Here is a 21879-nt window from a genome sequence, read left to right as displayed (position 1 = left end):
TCTCAGTAGTTGTGTTAAAATGCAGTATTATTGCCAAATTATAGTATTTGTACCCAATCATAGTATTTTTGCCATGTCATTGTATTTGTGTCCAATTAATAATTCTGTTATGTTATAGTATTACTACTAAGTCGTAGAATATCTGTTATGTTATAGTGTATCTGCGGAATATAGTATGTGTGCCAAATCGTAGTATTTATACCACATCACAGTATTTGTGCTAAAACATAGTATTTCTGCCATATTGTGGTATTTGTGCAAGAACATTGAACTGTTATGTTATAGTATTACTACTAAGTCATAGTATTTCTGCGTTGTTATAGTATTTGTGCTAAAACGTAGTATCTCTGCCAAGTCATAGAATTACTGCAATTTAATAGTTTTTTTTAGGAAATCTGTTATGTTATAGTATTACTACTCAGTCATAGTATTTCTGCCAAATCATAGTATTTGTGTGAATTTGTATACTGTATTATTACTGTATTATGTAGTGGCTAAGTAGGGGCTGTTTACTAAGTGCATCAGTGTAAATAGGTCATCTCTTGTGTTGGAGTGCCCTCTTGTGGCGCCTTTTGGGTAGTGCCTTAGTAAACGGGAACCCTGTAAAAAGTGGCATCAGACTGATTTGTAGTGGAGGAATTTGTTGCCAGTTTTCTTAATCTTTAATCTGTATGCATGTTGTAATGCATACCCTGTTCTTAATCATAGAAACCACACCATATCACCTCTCCACATCCTCCTACTGTATGCCATACCTCCCTGTACCATCCATCTGACTGCAATAAACTCCACCTGTGGTAATCTAATCCCTGGATGTCAGCCTCTCCTTCTGACCGAGGATAGTTATAGTATTTGAGCCAAATCATAGTATTTGTGCTAAAACATAGTATTTCTTCCAAATCATAGTATTTGTGCCAAAGTATAGTATTTCTTCCAAATCATAGTATAAATGCACAATAAAGGTTCTTGAGCCACATCAGTGTTTGTGCCAAATCTTAGTATTTCTTCTAAATCCTAGTAATTCTGCTCAATGATAGAATTTCTGCTATGCTGTAGTACTTTTTTCCTAGATTGTAATACTTCTGCTAAGTCAAAGTATTTAATGTAAATCATAGTATTTCTACCAAGTCCCAGTGTTTCTGCTAAATCATAAATAAGGTTTTAGTACAAATTGTATGATTTGGCAGAACTTTCTGTGTTCCAGCACAAATGCTATGATTTGGCAGGAAAAAAATATTATTTAGTATAAATACTAAGTTTTAGCAGAAATACTATGTTTAAACTTTAAAAAATTCTGCTATTTCTGATGATGTGTGTTATGACTTTTGTCCATTGAAATGAATGGAACACATTATCAATGTGGTCACTGATTTTGCATGATGGGCTGAGCTGTGTTTTAGCTCAGTGAGATAAGCATCCGTTCTCAGACTGGGAGGCCTGGGTTCAAATCCAGCTTATGGCAACATTTCTTTCACTTAACAGTTAAACTTTTTTTTAACTCTTTTCAACACAAATTTCATCTTTTTCACCCCTTTTCAGCAAAATTTTCAGTTTTTTTAACCCCTTTTCAGCACAAATCCAAACCTTTTCAGCTCTTTCTCAGCAAAAACCTCTTTTCAGCAGAATTCTGCTCATTCACCTCTTTTCAGCAGAAATTCTGCTGATTGAACTCTTTTCAGCAGAATTTTCACCTCTTTTTTTACCCAAATTCTGCTTATTCACCTCTTCTGATAAATTTTCAGCCTTTCCACCTCTTATCAGCACAATTCTCAGCAGCTTCTGCTCATTTCAGCACAATTGTCAATCTCTCCACCTCTTCTTTGTGAGAAAGTGTTTGGCTCAGTGAGCTAAATAGCTGCCCTTTGACCAGGAGGGCCAGGTTCAAATCCTGCTCAGGGCAGCTTTTTTTTTTTTTTTTTCCAACTTTTTCAGCTTTTTTCAGCAGACATCTGCAGCGTTAAGGCATCCACACTGCATTTTCGCAGGAAATGCACATTTTTTCTAGTATAATATAATAATATAATTTCTATAATAAATTTCTTCATAATATAAAGAAATGACAGGTGACTAAGACTTTCGTACAGGATTTTGCTATAAACATTTCGCTGTAAAATGACTGTTAATTTAAATCATCATAGATAAACATTTAATCTATCAGTCAACTGTATTTATCTTTATATTTTCCTGCATTGCTGCCTTCAAAAATCTTGTGATACAGTCAATTTTCTTTTGCATTATGAGAAGTTTGTGATGAACCTAACTGTGTTTCAGCTTTGATGAGTCTAAGAAATATTTGCAGCAGCATTTGTCATCTCTTGAAGAAAGTAGATTTGTGGATGATGTGGATAAAACAGAGCTGTACGCCTTATGCATCAACTGCTTGGAGGTAAAACTAGAAGAGAACTGTTTAATTGTTTTTAATTGTGTTAAAATATACTTTAAAACAGTTGAAAGGAAGATTTTGGTGAGTATTCCATAATGGAAAAATGTTTTGAAAGCAATGTGTATAATGCCTTGGAATTAAAAAAAGGAATTTTTTAATGTCCTAGGAGGACATTTAAAATGTTTTTCTTATCATTTCTTTCTTTTTTTCAACAAATTGATTTTGTGTTTGTTTTAAATCTATTACCCTCCTTATGCCAGGAGGGTAATAGATTTATCTTGTAATAAAATGTAATGAACTGAATAAACATAGAAGTAATATTTTGTGCTGAATTTAGTGTAAATGTAAAAGCAGTCTGAAAGGAGTTGTTTTTTTTTTTTTTCTAATTATTAACCATATACAGTTATCCAGCAATATCTGAATAGGACAGAATTTGAATAGGAACAGTATCATAAACTGCTATTTAGTTTTTTACTTCATCTCATAGATGTTAAATGAAGTGACAGTTAACTGATGATCTCTGCAGGACTCCATCTGGGAGAAAATGCCCCAGGAGGGGAACAAAGCTGAATATTTCATTAATGAAACACAGTTCCTGCACTTGTCTTTGGCTAAAGTCCCTTCTGCTCCAGCAAAAGTCTCTATTGAACACCTGCAGCATATTGCACAACTGCGTGTGACCCTCACTATGGCTGCACAGCTCATCAGTGACAGACTGTCTGGTGAGGTATCACTTCACTACTGCACTATAGTTTGCAATGGTTAGCAAATTAAACAAGTTTTTTCTTGTTGCAGGCAACAATGTCCCAGACAGAGCAGAAGATTTTCTAAACATGGTGATAAAGCTCTGTGAGGACAGTGGGAATGATTGGTATCGTGTTTACCTCATCCGCAAGCTCAGCAAACGGAAGGGTTTCGAGCACATCCAGTCGATGGTGAAACAACCTCAGTTCTTCTGGATTTTTCCCAAAGAGATACGTCAGCAGGTACTTCACAAGTCATGAGCAATTTTAACAAAAATGTTAGTCAAGAAATTAATTTGTTGTTTTTTTTTTCATTTGTATAGTAGGAAATCACATCAATAATTATCTCAAGGAACTTTACATTGTAAGTTAAAGGACCTACAGCACTATAGTTAGAAGAACTATCTGGACATCTTAGTCGTGGTGAGGAGGGGAGATGGGGAGTACAAAGTAATGATCTCCAATATATGGAAGATAACAAAGTTGTTATAGTGTGTATTATATATCCCACTAGCAGCTTGTGTTGTGGCATGGCTGCATAGATTGAGCATTTGTTTAACAGTTATAGATAGTCATGCTCAGCTTGGCTTGGATTTGCTTCTACTTATCCAGTTTTCAGATATCATACATGGCACAGCATTTAAATATATTTAAAAACAAAATACAAGTGAGACTAATTAGTGTGGGGAAGGCAATTACCAAGGCTAGAAAACTGATTCAGAGAGAATGTAAATATAAAGCTGGGAGGAATATTCAAGAACCAATTGGAAAACAAAGGAGAACATGATTTGAATCTAAACATGAATAAATTATATATGAAGTAAATTATAACTACATTGACAGAATTAACTCTTCCCATCACGATCACTTCATTTCATGATATAAACAGCAGGCCTACTGTTGTGGAAGTTTTCCATTAAATAAAGCCTGCAGATGAGCGGTAGCTAACATTCTTAATCAAAACACAAAGAACAGAAAAACTAAGCTTGGTGGAGAGCCTGCATGATCGCGGGGCAAATGGTCAGCAGTGTCTCTCCGCACCTAGCATGACTCTCGGTTAAATACCTTCTTCAGGAACAAAAGGCAGTACACAGCTGTTTCACACCTTAAGGTGGAAATTAGCCTTTGGCTATAATCTGGCATGTTTACATTCATGTAAATTTTTTTTTTACATTTATGTTCATTAACATGCACTGTCCTAAATAAATAAATAAATAAATAAAAAAATAAAAATAAAAAAAGGTTCACACTCCCTTGCTACCTCCAAGAGTCGTTGAAGAGACAAAAGACTATTCCTGTGGAGTTGTCTGCTTCCCCCAACTTCCTTACCAGACCCCCACCATCTGTCTAACTGTATGAGTGTGAGACATGTTAAAATCCAGTGGCACCGAGGCATGATACAATAAAATAATGTGATTAAATAAACATAAATAAAAGAAATTCCTATACACCTACTTTAGAGGGTGCCAAACAAAGTGAAGGATAAATTAGTGCAATAGCTTGACACAGTAAAACGACAACATTTGACTTGACATTCGTGACTGAACCTCTGTTCCAAAATCTTCAGGGTAGACGCCAGTCCATCAGCATATTCACGCTTTTATCACCTGCAGGATTGATAATGCTCTTCTTTCTGGTCTTCCGAACAAATCTTTGTCACTGCTGCAACTGCTTCCAAACTTGGCTCCACGTCTATTAACAAGGACCATTTTTAAGGTCCTTGCACTGGCTCCCAGTCAGTTCCAGAGTTAATTTTTAAGATAATTCTGCTGTTTTTTAGGCCTCTTAATGGTTCAAGGCCTTCTTTCTGATTTACTTTTAGCCATAGGCATCTTTTATTTATCATGCTCCACATGTATGGAACAGTCTACCTGAGACTGTTGAGATTTTTAACAAAACTAGGCCTTCCTTTTAAATTAGGTGTAGGGTGTAGTGAAGGACATGTATGCGTATTGTTTTTTCCTGGTTTTAATGTGTACAGCACTTTGAATTGCATCCATATTGTCTGAAAAGTGCCACATAAATAAAGTTTTGATTGATTTTTGACTAGCTGCTGTATAGTCACAGTAATTGTCATGCTAGTTATGTACTCATTGACTGGAACTTGTTTGTTAATCCCCTTGGCTGTGTATGTCTATCATGATCAAACTGCATGACTCAGTTCTACTTATACTTGTAAAAGCAGGTGAGCAGACTTAAGTTGAGGGAGTACAGTGACCTTTAACAGACCTGTCAGGCCTGTCCATAGCACAGATGCTAATAATCTGATTTTATCTAGCTTTTCATTTACAAAAACATGGGAACAAACCATTGTGTAAAATTTTTTTCAAATAATCAACTGATTCACAGAGTCACCAAAACATCTCAGGGCTAATACATTTACTTAAACACATTTGCTTTGTAATTTCATTCACAGTGTCAAAAGAATGAAGATGGAGGCCTGATGGACCAGTATCTTGTGTATGGAGAGGAGTACAAGGCTGTGAGAGATGCAGTTGCCAAGGCACTAGTAGACGGCAACATCGAGCAGATAGAAGAAGTCTGTGAGGTATTTCTGTCCTGTAATAAATATATTACGGACACTCCTTCATGTTTCATCTACCTATTACTGTTATATTTTTTTGCTGTCACAAAAATGTTCCACAAACCCTGTTTTATATAGTTTACCTTGCTGCTACTGTTATACTACTTTAATGAAATCCCATTCTGGGGTAACTGATTAAGACATTTTTCATGAAGTGCACAGCACTGTCCTGATATGCTTTATGTCAGCATGATACTCCAGATATCTATTTATACTTTATAGTTTTTATTACTTTTTTAATATACTAGAAATGTACAGTATCACCAAGGAATCGGACAGTATTTCTCCTGCTGGCTCTTTTTCGAGAGGTTACAACTCTGTACAGATCTGAAAACGGGGGTCTTCATCCTACTGCTGAGGTATGAACAATGACAAAATGGACAAATGCAGAAAATGGAGTTCTTGATGTTATTCGTTAAACATGGATTCTGGAATTGTATTTACAGAAAACTGACTCTGAGTTTGAATATAAAAGATAAAGCCTTATTTGCAGTCCATAGACACAAAGGTTGGAAAGGTTTCTGCAAGATTGTTAAAATCCTTGGCAGGTAGCTCCATGCCCTCCTGGGTTTTAATTGCACCTTAGAACACACATGCATCAACACTACAATGAGCGGGTGGAGGGAGGTTTGGAGTCTTCTCCCACCCCCGTTCTCTGCGGCCTGCTGGAGCGGGAGGGCTAGGAGGAGTTGGCCGTCCGACTGCGGTCTGGGGTGTGGGGCCTCCCTGCTACTACGGAGTCGGGGTGGTCTGCCTCTCCCCACCGCAGGGAAAAGGGTAACACCACCTGGGTCTGGGTGCAGTTCCCCCCTCCAGGGGCAAGGGTACCTAGACCCGGTTTGTAGAGTACGCTTTGGGAGTGTGATCGTGTGTACAGCGTCTCTTTATGTCTGTCTCCACGTTGGTTGAGTGTGGAGTAAGTGCACATGAGAGCATGAGGGTGGGAATGAATGTTTGTGTCTGTGTGTGCCTGTATGTCTGTGTCTATATATCAGGTTGGGTATCAGACGCCACCTCTCTGGGGACACCTCAGGCCCTCCAAGGTTTGGAGGCCTATCTCCACCCACCACCACTTCCCCTGCCGGTGGCGGACTCCCTCAGGTGTCGGTGCGTTGGTGGTTCTTTGTGTCTGGGGGTGGGTGTCCAGGTACACACCGGCTCACTCCTTGGCGGCCGCTTATCGGGGCCTGGAGCCTGGGGCTCGCTCGGGCCCCTTCGGAGGTGGGGTGCCCCCGGCCTCTCGGCCTGGGGCTCGGTCACTCAGGCACAGCTGGGGGCCGGCGAAGCTCATGGGCGCGTCACTGCAACTCCCCCTGGCTTCTGCTCCGCGGCTGCTGAGTGAACCCTCATCTGGGACTCTCCTCAGCTCTTGCTGGGACAGTGGCGCGGCTGCCCCTCTGTTGGTCTTCCATGGTCTCTTGTGTTCTGGGGGCCTCTGGATGTCTGGAGTTTTGATCTCCTCCATACCCACTTCACACCCTGGAGGACGGGGCTGTGGCCCCCCCACACTCCCTAGCAGATCGTTACATGGAGAAACCTTTGGAATACAAGCGCGCTGATCCACACAGGTATGCACACGGGTGTTCACTGCTCGTAGACCCAAATTACACCTTTCTTGGCCGCTACTTCGAAGCACATCTGTCCTGCGTGCTGCACAACAACATTGAATATTTAGTATTTACTGCTGTTTACACTTAGCTAGATTAATGCGATGGTGTTGTGTTTAGTATGTTGCTTTGTTTTTTTTTTGCTTGTTTTCTATTTTTCTCTCAACAGGTGATCCAGGAGATTTTTTTTTCTCCCCCCCTTTCTCACTGTCCCTCTCCCCTTCTGTTTTTCCTTTCCTTCCTCTTTCTTTCTTCCTTTCCTATCCCTCACTCATGTCTGTCCCGTCTGTAACATCTGAAAATAAAATATAATAAATAATAAAAACAAAGATCAACCAAATGGACCAATACGGCAATGCCACGATGATCCATTTGGCAAAGTAAATCCATTGGGTATCCTTGTTGGTCTTCAGACAACAATTCTGATGGCTAAAGAACCAAATGGGACAGGCAAAAAAAGGAAAAAAAAAAAAAAAAAAAAGATTGTTAAAATTGCTATGACCCATGGATTAATACATGTTATGACAAACATATTTTATAAAATAAAATCACAACTTTCTACCACAAGAACTTCACTACAACAGTAGTGTTCAAATCTGGAAAAAGAAAAGAAAATGTCAAATTTTCTTTTACATGTAGAAAAGAAAATTGGACATTTTCTTTTCTACATGTAATTGATCAGTTCTTCTGTTTGATGGTGCTATGAAAATCTTTTCATAGCCTCTCTTAAATGTCTTCTTCACCTCCTGCAGCATTGTTGTGCATTTGATGAACTCATCAATGGCTCAAGTTATCTGCCTCAAAAAGAAGTACGGATGTTTGCTTCAGCCTTAGTTAACAACAGGCTGGGTGCCCTTACCATCCAACCTGGTAATACTATTGAGGAGAACACTGTCATTGAACTGATTATCCATGTGGCAACTGTGCTGCTCACTGGGAATCATTGTCTGCTGACGCCACTCAAGCATCTTGGTCTGAGTCCTGAAAAAATGCAGGTGAATATCAGTATATATCAGTATATATTCTTGGTGGGGATATAAAAATATTAAATGTTTGTAGCTAAATGTACACTAAATGACTAATCAGTCCAAATATAGATAGATTTGCATGGTGATTTAGAATGTGTCAGTATAAGCCAATCAGTTATCACAAAACACCTAGTAAACACATATGAATCATTGTTTCATATTTTTTTGACTGAATCATATCTCTCACATATTATTGTTAATTATATTTATCACATTATTAATTATTATAAACCTGTTATGAATTATTAGAACTTTACAACATTTTATGTCAGTCAATTGTATTTACAATTTTATCACTTGCCCCCATAAATCACTTGACAAGTGGGGGCCATGATTTCTTTTGGGGCGATCGTGGCTCAAGAGTTGGGAGTTCGCCTTGTAATCGGAAGGTTGCCGGTTCGAGCCCCGGCTTGGACAGTCTCGGTCGTTGTGTCCTTGGGCAAGACACTTCACCCGTTGCCTACTGGTGGTGGTCAGAGGGTCCGGTGGCGCCAGTGTCCGGCAGCCTCGCCTCTGTCAGTGCGCCCCAGGGTGGCTGTGGCTACAATGTAGCTTGCTATCGCCAGTGTGTGAATGTGTGTGTGGATGACTGGATATGTAAAGCGCTTTGGGGTCCTTAGGGACTAGTAAAGCACTATATAAATACAGGCCATTTACCATGTGCATTTATCCCTCCTGTTGACTTGAATAACCATGGTCAGGTTTGGTTGTATAAAATGACAAAGTTCTGGTAGCTCATCCTGGAATTTACTAATTATTAAACAAATGTCTCATTAACAGAAAATGGAAGTCTTTTTTCAGTAGGAAAAGCTTCTGAAAATATGGTTAAAAGTACAAAATCTGTCTAAGAACACTGAGGCATAGAATTCAGTTACTAAACCAATGAATGATTATATAAAATGGCCAACACTGGAGGAAAGGAATACGTTGGCTTATTTAGCACACTGAATACGCTGGTAATCTGGCGAGGTCTGGATCACAGTACTGGTCCTGGTGTATTGCGGCTGACTAGGGTGATGAATTACAGGTGGCTCCGCCAGGGCATGGAATGGCTCTGCACTTCCAACACTCGAGAAAAACAAAATATTCAAAAGATTGCAGCCTTTGGCAAGCCAATTCTAGCCCCTGGGATCGTATGTTGTTAGTACAAAGGGAATGACATCAGTGACATGCTCATATATAAAGTCAATATAAAAATCAACAAACCAAACACTAGAATAACATAGGAAGATATATGAGACCCCAACATGAATCCAAGACAAAAAAATTTACCCCGTGACCAAAACTAGGGACCTTGAGAGTTAGACAAAATTCTCTAAATCTGTACTGCTTACTTTCTGTGATGGATAGCTTAAACAAACAATTGATATTCCATTTAACCTACAGAGGGCTTTTATACCCACAATGCCTGATGACATGCTGGCTGTAGCCCAGGTAGCCATGCATAATCATCGGCAGCTCACCTGGTTTGGTAAGTATTAATCATTTTGTATAAGCAAGTAAAACAATTAGATTATTCAATTATATTTTCTTGCAAAAGTTTTTTTCAAAAACAATTTTCTACTTATTTTCCAAATTTTTAAATAAACAAGGTGTTATATTTGATTGGTTATTCTATACATGGAGGTTTTATGTTCATGTGACCACTAAAAATGTAGATAATGCTTCAAAACTCACCAGAAAGTGGCCAGATGCATTACCAAGATGATTAACAAATGGCGAGACCTGTGTCTAGAAACACTTCAAATAAACCTGCACTCAAATTAACTGCAGTGTATATTATATGTTAATAACTCAGTTGTTTTGTTTTGTTTTTTGTTCTGCAGTCTGTCCAAATAATCACCCATGCTGTGTTGATATGGTAAGATATTTTTTATTCTTTTGCAGTTAACTAATTTTCCACATTGATCACAAATATGAGGTTGTAACATTATACTATGTGTGTCATTATACACTGCAGTGTGGCCAGCCAGCGAAGACAGGCCAATGTCTGGAGTGTGGAGAAGAAGTCAGAGGTGAACATCATAGAGCCTTGCCTGGAGTCACACAAGTTCAGTTACATGAGTGAGTGTTATTAATTTTTATACAAAATAATGCTTGTTATTAGACATTAGATTGCTTTAATGGCCTGGCTATTAAATTTCTATGATATGACTTTTTTGGTGCACTAACATATAGGAGAGAACCATTCAAAACTATCAATTATGGTTTTATATGTTTGTTTGTTTGTTTGTTTTTTTCAAGGAAGAAATGTGTATAGAGATTTGCTTTTTTGCTCTAAAAATTCAGCTATAAGCAAACCTTATGATATGGGATGGATGGTATATCTGTTAAAAAACATTTAATTATGCTAATGTTTTATCAGATGCCATGCATACATCATGAAACACCACTCTTGTCTACACAGGCTGACTTTATAAGTTGAAAATCAATGTCAAACTCAATATCAATAGCAATACTGTATTTATTTGGTATTGGATTGATACAAAGTATTAGAGAATTGCACACCACCTGTGTTGAGTCCTACTCTCCAACTCTAGGAAATAATTTCCTCTGTTCTCCTAACTATCTGACCCAATTCTGTTGGTTTAGGGATCAAACATGTCCTGGCCATATTCTGGGAGACCCTCAACGGAGAAACAATCCCGATGCCCTGAACACCAAAAACATGTCTCTGACTCCCTGTACTCTGGTCCGGCTTGTTACACATCTCGCCATGATGCTGGGAGCCTCAGAGAAACCCCAGGTGAGCTCTAATTTAGGGCTCTTAACCATCATAAATAAAGTATCTAAAGCTTTTTTGTACAGTAGCTGTGATATTTAAGCAGCTTTTGGTGAATTGATGAAACTACCATCATAGCTCAGTGATTAATATTCTGCAAAATTGTTAAACTCAGTGAACGATGTTGCTATCTTGCATGTAGCATGATGCTGTCATCCACTATTTTTCAGGTTGTCCAACAGATAATCCAGCCACCTGTGGAGGATGTCAGTTTGTTTCTCAGGCTGCACATAATAAAGGATCTTGAACAGCTGTCACAGGCACTGGGAAAAGGAGCTGACGACACTGTAACATCTGTTCACTTGGTGCTCAGATCACTTCAAGAACTACCACATGCCAGTAACTGTAAGGAAGCCATTTGTTAAAGGACATACATGGCAGGACAAAAGACTGTGAAAAGAAACTTAATAATAATTTGAATAAAGCAGACCTCCTTAGACAGGAATTGTTCGTGAGGGTTAAATGTCAACAAATATGGAAACTGGTATTTGACTGTTTAACCAAGGGCTATGTAAACTTTTTTTTTTTTAGCTACTATTGACCCTTACCTTACATCCAAAGAATCCAGAAACACCTGGGAGACTACTGTGGCTACAGATATTATGACACCAAAGTTGAAGGTAATTCTTTAAAATCACCGTTTACATGTTTTGACTTTTTTCATTTTATAACTGATATTTTTTTCAGTCTTATTTGTACATAACTGCCTTTGCCAATATTTTGTGTCCAGGATCTTGACCAACTCCTACAAGAGGCAAAGGGAACCATTAGAAATGACTCCCGTGTATCTTCCAACTTCATCATAAGGATGATCCATGGTGATGACTGTAGCTTCCTCGCCTCACTGCAACAGGGCTCTGAGGTCGACAGCTCAGCAGTGTGGAGCTGCAGGGAGAAGCTGTCGCTGCTCAGCCTCACACACATTATGGAGACTAATGATCAAAAGGAGGAGCTCCCCCTGCTCTGGAGGTTCCTGCAGAAGGTGTGTGTCTCACAGATGTAACGCTTTCACAAAATTATTTTCTATTTCTATTGTGTGCCTTCCTCCTGTTTAGTATATATTCGTCTTGTTGTATATGCTCCTGTTGTCTATTATTTATTTTATAGGGGAATTTCGTTGTGTTTTCGTTTTACAGGAGAGAGAGTTTCGACATATCAAATTCCTCCCTGAAATCCTAATCCTGCAGAAACGTTTGGTGAGAAAGTACCAGAATGCAACTGAAGAGATCGTGGGCTCCATCAGAGAATTCATATATCAGCAAACAGGTATAGAGATTATGTAGGCCTAAACCTGTTTTTTCTCAAAATCTGAATAGTTAAATGGTTAATCTACAGGGTGGGCCATTTATATGGATACACCGTAATAGCATGGGAATGGTTGGTGATATTAAAGTCCTGTTTGTGGCACATTAGTATATGTGAGGGGGCAAACTCCTCAACATGGGTGGTGACCATGGTGGCCATTTAGAAGTCGGCCATCTTGATTACAACTTTTGTTTTTTTCAATAGGAAGAGGGCCATGTGACACATCAAACTTATGGGTAATGTCACAAGAAAAACAATGGTGTGCTTGGGTTCAACGTAACTTTATTCTTTCATGAGTTATTTACAAGTTTCTGACCACTTATAAAATGTGTTCAATGTGCTGCCCATTGTGTTGGATTGTCAATGCAACCCTCTTCTCCTCAACCCTCAACCTCCCACTGTTCACACACTGATAGCAACACCGCAGGAGAAATGCCAGCACAGGCATCCAGTATCCGTAGTTTCAGGTGCTGCACATCTCGTATCTTCACACCATAGACAATTGCCTTCAGATGACCCCAAAGATAAAAGTCTAAGGGGGTCAGATCGGGAGGCCTTGGACGCCATTCAACTGGCCCATGATGACCAATCCACTTTCCAGGAAACTGTTCATCTAGGAATGCTCGGACCTGGCACCCATAATGTGCTGGTGCACCATCTTGCTGGAAAAACTCAGGGAATGTGCCACCTTCAGTGCATAAAGAGGGAAACACATCATCATGTAGCAATTTCAAATATCCAGTGGCCTTGAGGTTTCCATTGATGAAGGATGGACCCACTACCGTTGTACCCCATATACCATACCAAACCATCACTTTTGTTGTTCCAACAGTCTTGGAGGGATCCATCCAATGTGGGTTAGTGTCAGACCAATAGCGGTGGTTTTGTTTGTTAACTTCACCATTCACATAAAAGTTTGCCTCATCACTGAACAAAATCTTCTGCGTGAACTGAGGGTCCTGTTCCAATTTTTGATTTGCCCATTCTGCAAATTCTGTGCGCCGATCTGGGTCATCCTCACTGAGATGCTGCAGTAGCTGGAGTTTGTAAGGGTGCCATTTGTGAGTAGCTAATATCCACCAAAGGGATGTTCGACTAATGCCACTCTCCAGTGACATGCGGCGAGTGCTACGCTGTGGGCTCTTGCTGAATGAAGCTAGGACAGTCACTGATGTTTCTTCATAAGTGACAGTCTTCTTGTGTCCACATTTTGGCAAATCCAACACTGAACCAGTTTCACGAAACTTAGCAAGCAGTTTGCTAACTGTAGCATGGGAGATGGGTGGTCTCGTAGGGTGTCTTGCATTGAAATCTGCTGCAATGACCCAGTTACTGCTTTCACCAGATATCAACACAATTTCGATCCGCTCCTCACGTGTTAACCTCTTCGACATGTCAATGGCTGTGAACAAAGTGAAACTTGTAAACAATTCATGAAAGAATAAAGTTACATCGAAACCAAGCACACCATTGTTTTTCTTGTGACATTACCAATAAGTTTGATGTGTCACATGGCCCTCTTCCTATTGAAAAAACAAAAGTTGTATCCAAGATGGCTGACTTCTAAATGGCCACCATGGTCACCACCCATGTTGAGGAGTTTGCCCCCTCAAATATACTAATGTGCCACAAACAGGACTTTAATATCACCAACCATTCCCATGCTATTACGGTGTATCCATATAAATGGCCCACCCTGTACTTATTTGTATTAATGTGAAAATCTGTCAAAGTACATCAAAGTCTGTATGTGATTTGACATTATATTAGGGTGACCATATTTTGATTTCCAAAAAAGAGGACATTTGGCCCAGTCATGAAGAATTTTAATAATACTGTTTAAGGAATAATACTGTTTAAAGAAGTCCAAACGCTTTTCTTTCCAAGCTCCTTAGACTACGATGACCTGGATGACTGAGAACCTTCACAGACAATAATACTGTTTGTTTAAAGAAAACTTTTACATATTTAAAAAATGCCTTCTTTGTGCGGTCAATGAATGATGAAATAAAAAATGTCATATAGGATTTTACAAGTCAACAAGTGCAAAAAAAATATAATAATAATGCATCATCTGTATAAGAAAAATTATAGTGAGGTACCAGTGAGGTATTGTGCAATGGTTTCTGTTGTCTCATTTGGTGTTTCTAACCCCAGTTAATTTTGTTTGCACGCCACCATTCTTCCAGTCAAGGTAGGATTGGTAATATTTTCCCTGTCCCATGGTTACTTAAGTCTGAGAAATGCCATAGTACTGGATTTCACTAAGAACTTCAAGAGTGACTTCCACTGAATGTAGCACTGTCACACCATTGACAATAGCTTCAGTGTTGGTGCGGGCACTGCTGAACCTTTTAGCTTTGTCAAACTCTGGAATCGTTTTTTGGTTTTTTTAAGCAACACACTAGTGCAATCCATGGATCTGTAGCTACTGTGATGCTTCATAGTATGAAATGTCAGTGCACCTTCTGCTGCAGAACAACAGCATCCTCGTTTTTCCCAGGTGTAACAAAGAACTCAGTCAACTTACTAGATGAAGTTTCGCCTCGCACAGCCTTTTTATGTTTTTCTCTGTCCATGTAAGCAACAAGATCTCCGGCACCTTTGTTAGACACACAAACGTTATGTGCCAGCTCTGCACACAGTGCACTACGCCTCCCATTTATTCAGACCGGGATGGTACGAGGGAAATTTCTTTTGCAGTTTGTCTGAAAAGATGCACTTGCGCTTTGGCATCTTTTCAGTGCGCCGCTTCGCGCTCTGTTCGGTCTGTGAGCGCGGAAGAACCACTTACAACACAGCAGCTCAGGGATGACGTTGCACATATGGGTCCTCTGTAGGCCTATAGGAAAACCCAGACATTTTTATCCATCTCGAAAATCCCCCCGGACGCCCCAGACAGAACATGAAAAGTGAAAATGTCCGGGGAAAAGAGGACAGTTGGTCACCCTACATTATATGAATAAAACTGAACTGAAACGAATTGTTTCATGCAATGTCATACAAAAATAAACTTTTTTTTATTATTTTTTCAGAAATGAGGCAATGGTATCAACAACATATTGAGACCTTCCTGGAAACATGGAATCAGCTAAGAGTTTCTGTAACCAGCAGTAAGTAAATTAAATTTTCTACATTTAACTACATTTAAATTAAGCTGGCTTTAACTTCAGCTTAATTTATTTAAAACAGGAGCAGTGCAAATCTTCAGTAGTTTCACATCTTTTGAGAACATGCTCACGGTTTTGTGAATATATCACAAAAAAGTTTTTTCTTTTGGGTGATCAAATGGACCAGTTACATAATAAATGGATTCAGAGAGGTTTTTGTATTTGAATTAAGGAATTATTTATCTGTCCACTGAAAACTATAGATGAAATAAAAATTCCAGAGGAATTTTGCAGCAGGGATTTGGACTTGGACAGTGACTTGCAGTACCTCCTGCCCCGTCGGCACGGTCCAGGCCTGTGTGCCACAGGGCTTCTCAGTTATCTGGTGACGCTCCACAATGAGTTGATGAATGCAGTGGACCACCACACAGGAGAGGACAACAGGTAAATTGAGGTTATTGGGGCTTTTTTAATCCATCTGTACCAGTCCTTACTTCTGTCTGAAGTGTCACTGAGGGGTTTAAGTATTAAATTATTTTCTTGTTACAAGTCTATCTTTTCAATGCAGCTAAACAAAGATACAGAGAAATCTATAGCCAATGTCCAATTCTTGAGTTATTGCTATTTATCCATCCATCTTCTTCCACTTATCTGGCGCCGGATCGCGGGGTCACCAGCCTAAGCAGAGAAGCCCAGACTTCCCTCTCCTCAGCCACCTCCTCCAGCTTGTCCGGGGGAACACCTTCAGGCCAGCCGAAAGATATAAACTCTCGAGCGTGTCCTGGGTCTGCCCCAGGGCCTCCTCCCGGTGGGACATGCCTGGACACCTCGCCCAGGAGGCATCCTTGTCAGATGCCCGAACCCCCTCAACTTGCTCCTTTTGATGTGGAGGAGCAGTGCCTCTACTCTGAGCCCTTCCCAGATGGCTGAACTTCTGACCCTATCTCTAAGGGAGAGGCCAGCCACCTTTTGGAGGAAGCTCATTTTTGCCACTTGTATCCGTGATCTCGTTCTTTTGGTCACTACCCACAGCTCATGACCATAGGTGAGGGTAGGTACGTAGATCGACCGGTAAATTAAAAGCTTCATTTTGACACTCAGCTCTCTCTTCACCATGACAGGCATTACTGCAGCCGCAACACCGATTTGTCTGTCGTTCTCCTGCTTCCTTCTTGTTCACTAGTGAACAAGACCCTGAGATTCTTAAACTCCTCCACCCGGAGTGGGCACTCCACCCTTCCCCTTTTTTAAAGATGGGAACCACCACTCTGGTCTACCAATCCAGAGGTACTGCCCCTGATCTCCACACAACATTATAGAGGCATGTCAACCAGGACAGCCCTATAAAATCCAGAGCCTTCAGCAACTCAGAGCGGACCTCATCCACTCCTTGGTGGCAGAGCCTCTATTTCCCCATGGAAGATATGCCAGTGGGATTAAGGTCCTCGAAGTATTCCTTCCACCGCCCGACAATGTTCTCAGTCAAAGTCAGCAGCGCTCCACCCACATTTGTCACTGGTAGGGAGAGGACTCAGGCGCAGACTGGAATTCAAAGTTCAGTACGACGGTTTATTTACACAACACCAAGTGCACGATATATATATGTGGGGGGAAAGATCCAGGGGTCCAGGGAGTCCAGTGGTGATTCGGGAAGGTGAAAGGTCTTCTCACACACTTGCGCTCCACCACACGAATCCACACACCAACCCGCTCGTAATCCAAAGCAGGAAAGCGGGCAGCAGGTCCGGGGAGACTGTTCACAAAGGGAGGCAAATCTGAAAAAGGCAAACTCACTCACAAAATTTCCCGAAAGCTAGAAACTAACACTAATGTGTCTCACGCAGCGATGACACCATCCAAGCCCCAGCCTTAAATAGCTATGAAGTAATCAGCTGAGCAATTAGAGCCAGGTGCATTCCACTTGGCCTGTCGGTACCTATCAGCTGCCTCCGAAGTCCCACAGGCTAATCAAGGTGTGAGTTGAAGATCTCGCAGACTGGGGCCTCTGCCAGCCATTCAAAACGCACCCTCACTATACGTTTAGGCGCACCAGGTCTATCCAGCGTCCTCCCCTGCCACCTGATCCAAATCACCACCTGGTGATCAGTTGACAGCTCAGCCCCTGTCTTTACCTGAGTGTCCAGAACGTATTGCCTTAGGTCTGGTGATACGATTATAGAATCGATCATTGACCTGAGGCCTAAAGCGTTCTGGTGCCACGGGCACTTATGGACACTCTTATGCTCGAACCTGGTGTTCATTATGGCCAAACTGTGGTTTGCTAAGAAGTCCAACAACAACAATCTGGGTTCAGATCCGAGATGTCGTTCCTCCCAATCATGCCCCTCCAGGGTCTCACTGTCGTTGCCCACATGAGCATTGAAGTCTCCCAGTAGGACAACAGAGTCCCCAGGCGGAGCACCCTCCAGCACCCCACCCAGGGACTCCAAGAAGGCTGGGTATTCTGAACCGCCACTCGATGCATAAGCGCAGACGACAGTCAGAGGGTTTGTTCCCTGCGCCCGACCCGAAGGCACAGTGAACAGACCCTCTTGTCCTGGGAGAAACCCCAACGTACAGGCAGCAAGCTGAAGGGATACTAAAATACCCACCGGGGAAACTCCAGACTGAGACAGAGTCCAGTCCCTCTCCAGGGAACTGGTTCCGGAGCCCAAGCTGTGCGTTGAGGTGAGCCCAACTATATCTAGTCAGTACCTCTCGACCTCACGCACTAACTCAGCCTCCTTCCCCACCAGAAAGGTGACATTCCATGTCCCAATTGCCAGTCTTGATAGCCGGGAATCAGTTTGCCAGGGCCTCTGCTCCTGGCTGATGCCTGGCACACAATACACCCGACCCTACAGTGCCTCCTGCAGGTGGTGGACCTGCAGGAGGATGGGCCCACGTCCCTTTTTCGGCCGGGCCCCATGGACATAGGTCCGGCCACCAGACGATCGCCCTCGGGCTCCTTCCTCGGGCACCCTCCTCCCCTGTATTATAATTCAGGTTGGGTTGAGCTTGTTTTGTTTTTTTTTTCACTGAAAAATTGATTTGGAAAAGAAATGTTGAAAGGTTAAAGTTCATATCTACATTGTGATGTCTGCAGTGACTACACAGTGAGTCTGTTGGAGCTAATGGAGCAGCATGTGATCAGCTATGATGTGGAGAAGGACCTGCTTCCGCTGGTTTTGTCTAACTGCCAGTACAGCTTGGAACGTGGCCACGAGACAATATCTGAGTATGACCTGCCCAGGATCCAACAGCAGATCCTCACCCGCTTTCTGCAGGGAAAACCTCTCATTACCCGCGCAGTGAGTCCACACAGCTTGGTTTGGTTAAAATATCTCCCAAACCTAAATGAAATACTAACTAATACAGTCCCGATCAAAAGTTTAAGACCACTTGAAAAATGGCAAAAAATCATATTTTGCATGGTTGGATCTTAACAAGGTTCCAAGTAGACCTTCAACATGCAACAAGAAGAAATGAGAGTGAGGCAAAACATTATTTTGAGCATGCAATTTATTGAAAACAATGCTTAAACTGAAACAGTTGTATATAGATATATATGCTGTCTTGATTGCACACCACCTTTAGGAATTTTTAAGCTCAGAATAGACCTTTTGAAGTTGTTACAGAAACAAATACCATTGGTCTAATTATAGTAAAGGCAATGAGTTGTTGAAAGAAGACTTTTTTCATTCTGACAATATTATGATAGGCTTGAGTAAATGAAAACCCAATTAGGAAAATGGTTTTTAAAAACTGAATATAATCAGACATCACCCCAAAGAGATTTGTTTTAAAAAGGGCATATGACAAATGCTCACTCCACTGCAAAGATGTTTTTCTTTTATAACCTCTGTCATAATAGAAAAAGTGATCAGACGAACATAATCAAAAGTAGGTCAGTTATTCTTTGTTTCACATATTCTTGACAGTACACTGCTATAACATGTAGATGTGGGCATGCAAAATCCCTTGTAGCACATTGTAGCTATGCTAAGCAAACCAAGATTGTATTTATTGTGTTGATTAACTATAATGGGTGATCCTCATCATTTGACTTCTCAATATTCTATCTATTCTGTGTGATCACACTTATTTTACAGTCATTTTTAGTTATTTCTCTGTTGTGTTTCATGTGTTTTTATTAAGGGAATTCCCGTGCTGGTCAACACACAGGAGAGAGACTATGACACCATTTTCAAAACTGTTCATGGAAAAGTGCCACAGGTAAAGTAACAAGTCCTGTTTAGTTTCCTTTTGCAGAAGACAACACAATTAAATATTAATACACTTTACAATATACCAAATCAAATCACTTTTATTGTCACATCACATGTGCAGGTACATTGGTACAGTACATGTGAGTGAAATTCTTGTGTGCGAGCTTCACAAGCAACAGAGTTGTGCAAAATACAATAACGTAAACAAGCAAAATACAAGAATGGCTAAATCTGAAACTAATAAATATACGTACAATATATAATAGTATATGCATTTCTGGATGTGTATACTAAATATTTTTCTACGTGTGTGTGTGTGTGTGTGTGTATACACATATTTTACAAATTAAATAGAGTAAACAATAAAATAAAATATATAAAAATATACAGAGTGAGACATGTGCAAAACAGTGGCATTACTGTACAGTACGGAGTGCATAATGTTGAAGTTCCAGTAGTGAAGGTGAGGTGTCTATGACGTGTTCAGCAGTCTGATGGCCTGGTGGAAGAAGCTGTCTCTCAGTCTGCTGGTTCGGGACCGGATGCTGCAGAACCTCCTTCCCGAGGGAAGTAGTCTGAACAGTTTGATGATCCTCCCCGCTTTCCTCAGGCAGCGCTTCCTGTAGATGTCTTGGAGGGAGGGAAGCTCACCTCCAATTATCCGTTCAGAGCACCGCACTACTCGCTGGAGAGCTTTGCAGTTGTAGGCGGTGCTGTTGCCGTACCAGGTGGTGATGCATCCAGTGAGGATGCTCTCAATGGCACAGTGATAGAAGGTCCTGAGGATGCGGGGGCTCATGCCAAATCTTTTCAGTCTCCTGAGAAAGAAGAGGCGCTGCTGCGCCTTCTTCACTGTTTTGTTTGTGTGTACTGACCACGTAAGATCCTCAGCCAGATGTACACCAAGGAACCGGAAGCTGCTCACTCTCTCCACAGCAGCGCTGTTGATGGTGATGGGGGTGTGTACTTCTCTGCACCTCCGGAAGTCCACTATCAACTCCTTTGTCTTTGCGACGTTGAGGGTGAGATGGTTGTCTTGACACCAGTGGGTCAGGGCGCTGACCTCCTCCCTGTAGGCCGTCTCATCACCATTGGTGATAAGACCCACCACTGTAGTGTCGTCCGCAAACTTCACAATGATGTTGGAGTTGTTAGTGGCTGTGCAGTCGTAGGTGTAGAGTGAGTACAGGAGAGGGCTCAATACACACCCCTGTGGAGCACCAGTGTTCAGTGTGATGGGGGATGAGGTGATGCTGCCCAGTCTGACCACTTGGCGTCTGTCAGACAGGAAGCTAAGGATCCAGCTGCAGAGGGAGCTGCTCAGTCCTAGATCCTGCAGTTTCCTGTCCAGCTTCGAGGGAACGATGGTATTGAATGCTGAGCTGTAATCTACGAACAGCTTTCTCACATACGTGTCTCTCTTCTCCAGGTGTGACAGGGCAGTATGTAGTGTCAGGGCTATGGCATCATCAGTGGACCTGTTGTGGCGGTATGCGAACTGTAGAGGGTCCAGTGAGTAGGGTAGTGCAGAGCAGATGAAGTCCCTGACCAGCTTCTCGAAGCATTTGCTTACGATGGGGGTCAGGGCTACAGGTCGCCAGTCGTTCAATGAGGAGATGGTGGAGGATTTGGGTACAGGGACGATGGTGGCCATTTTGAAGCAGGCTGGGACTACAGACAGAGAGAGGGAAAGGTTGAAGATGTGCGTGAACACTCCAGCCAGCTGAGCCGCGCATGACTTGAGGACGCGGCCGGGAATCCTGTCCGGACCAGTAGCTTTGCGTGCGTTCACCTTCCTGAAGCACCTCCGCACATCCTCCTCAGACACAGTGTGCGCACTGACGTCATCCGCGGTGCGCACACTGTCCGGTCTCATGGTGTTCTCTGTGTCGAATTAGCATAGAATACGTTTAGATCCTCACACAGAGAGGCCGTGGTCTGCGGTGTGCTGGTTTTCCCTCTAAAGTCTGCGATCGCGTTTAGTCCCTGCCACATACTCCGAGGGTTGTCAAACTGTTGCTCCACCCTGTCCCTGTACTCACGTTTGGCTGCTTTGATCATCTTCCGGAGTTGGTAATGTGCGTGTTTGTAGTCCGATGTGTTCGCGG

At 41.6% G+C, this 21879-nt stretch overlaps 1 protein-coding gene across 1 annotated transcript in view; it reads left to right on the top strand.

The window, feature by feature from the left end:
• The window catches only part of LOC146692838 (E3 ubiquitin-protein ligase rnf213-alpha-like), a 46111-nt gene that overhangs the window by 15052 nt on the left and 9180 nt on the right, over nucleotides 1-21879 (top strand). The window contains exons 5-22 of the mRNA XM_085433056.1: nucleotides 2272-2386; nucleotides 2910-3105; nucleotides 3179-3369; nucleotides 5543-5674; nucleotides 5959-6069; nucleotides 8070-8312; nucleotides 9732-9816; nucleotides 10172-10206; nucleotides 10306-10409; nucleotides 10938-11091; nucleotides 11298-11472; nucleotides 11659-11747; nucleotides 11858-12109; nucleotides 12264-12393; nucleotides 15468-15545; nucleotides 15806-15986; nucleotides 18649-18853; nucleotides 19701-19778. Of these exons, the coding sequence (XP_085289182.1) occupies nucleotides 2272-2386; nucleotides 2910-3105; nucleotides 3179-3369; nucleotides 5543-5674; nucleotides 5959-6069; nucleotides 8070-8312; nucleotides 9732-9816; nucleotides 10172-10206; nucleotides 10306-10409; nucleotides 10938-11091; nucleotides 11298-11472; nucleotides 11659-11747; nucleotides 11858-12109; nucleotides 12264-12393; nucleotides 15468-15545; nucleotides 15806-15986; nucleotides 18649-18853; nucleotides 19701-19778 (2554 nt within the window). The remainder of the gene's footprint in view (nucleotides 1-2271; nucleotides 2387-2909; nucleotides 3106-3178; nucleotides 3370-5542; nucleotides 5675-5958; nucleotides 6070-8069; nucleotides 8313-9731; nucleotides 9817-10171; nucleotides 10207-10305; nucleotides 10410-10937; nucleotides 11092-11297; nucleotides 11473-11658; nucleotides 11748-11857; nucleotides 12110-12263; nucleotides 12394-15467; nucleotides 15546-15805; nucleotides 15987-18648; nucleotides 18854-19700; nucleotides 19779-21879) is intronic.

The sequence above is a fragment of the Copadichromis virginalis genome, linkage group LG15 (assembly GCF_057382275.1).
Source record: "Copadichromis virginalis isolate Kocher_CV1m ecotype Utaka linkage group LG15, C_Virginalis_male_GT1.1, whole genome shotgun sequence".
In the NCBI taxonomy this organism is placed as follows: Eukaryota; Metazoa; Chordata; class Actinopteri; order Cichliformes; family Cichlidae; genus Copadichromis; species Copadichromis virginalis.
This window is presented reverse-complemented; position numbering and strand designations above follow the sequence as displayed.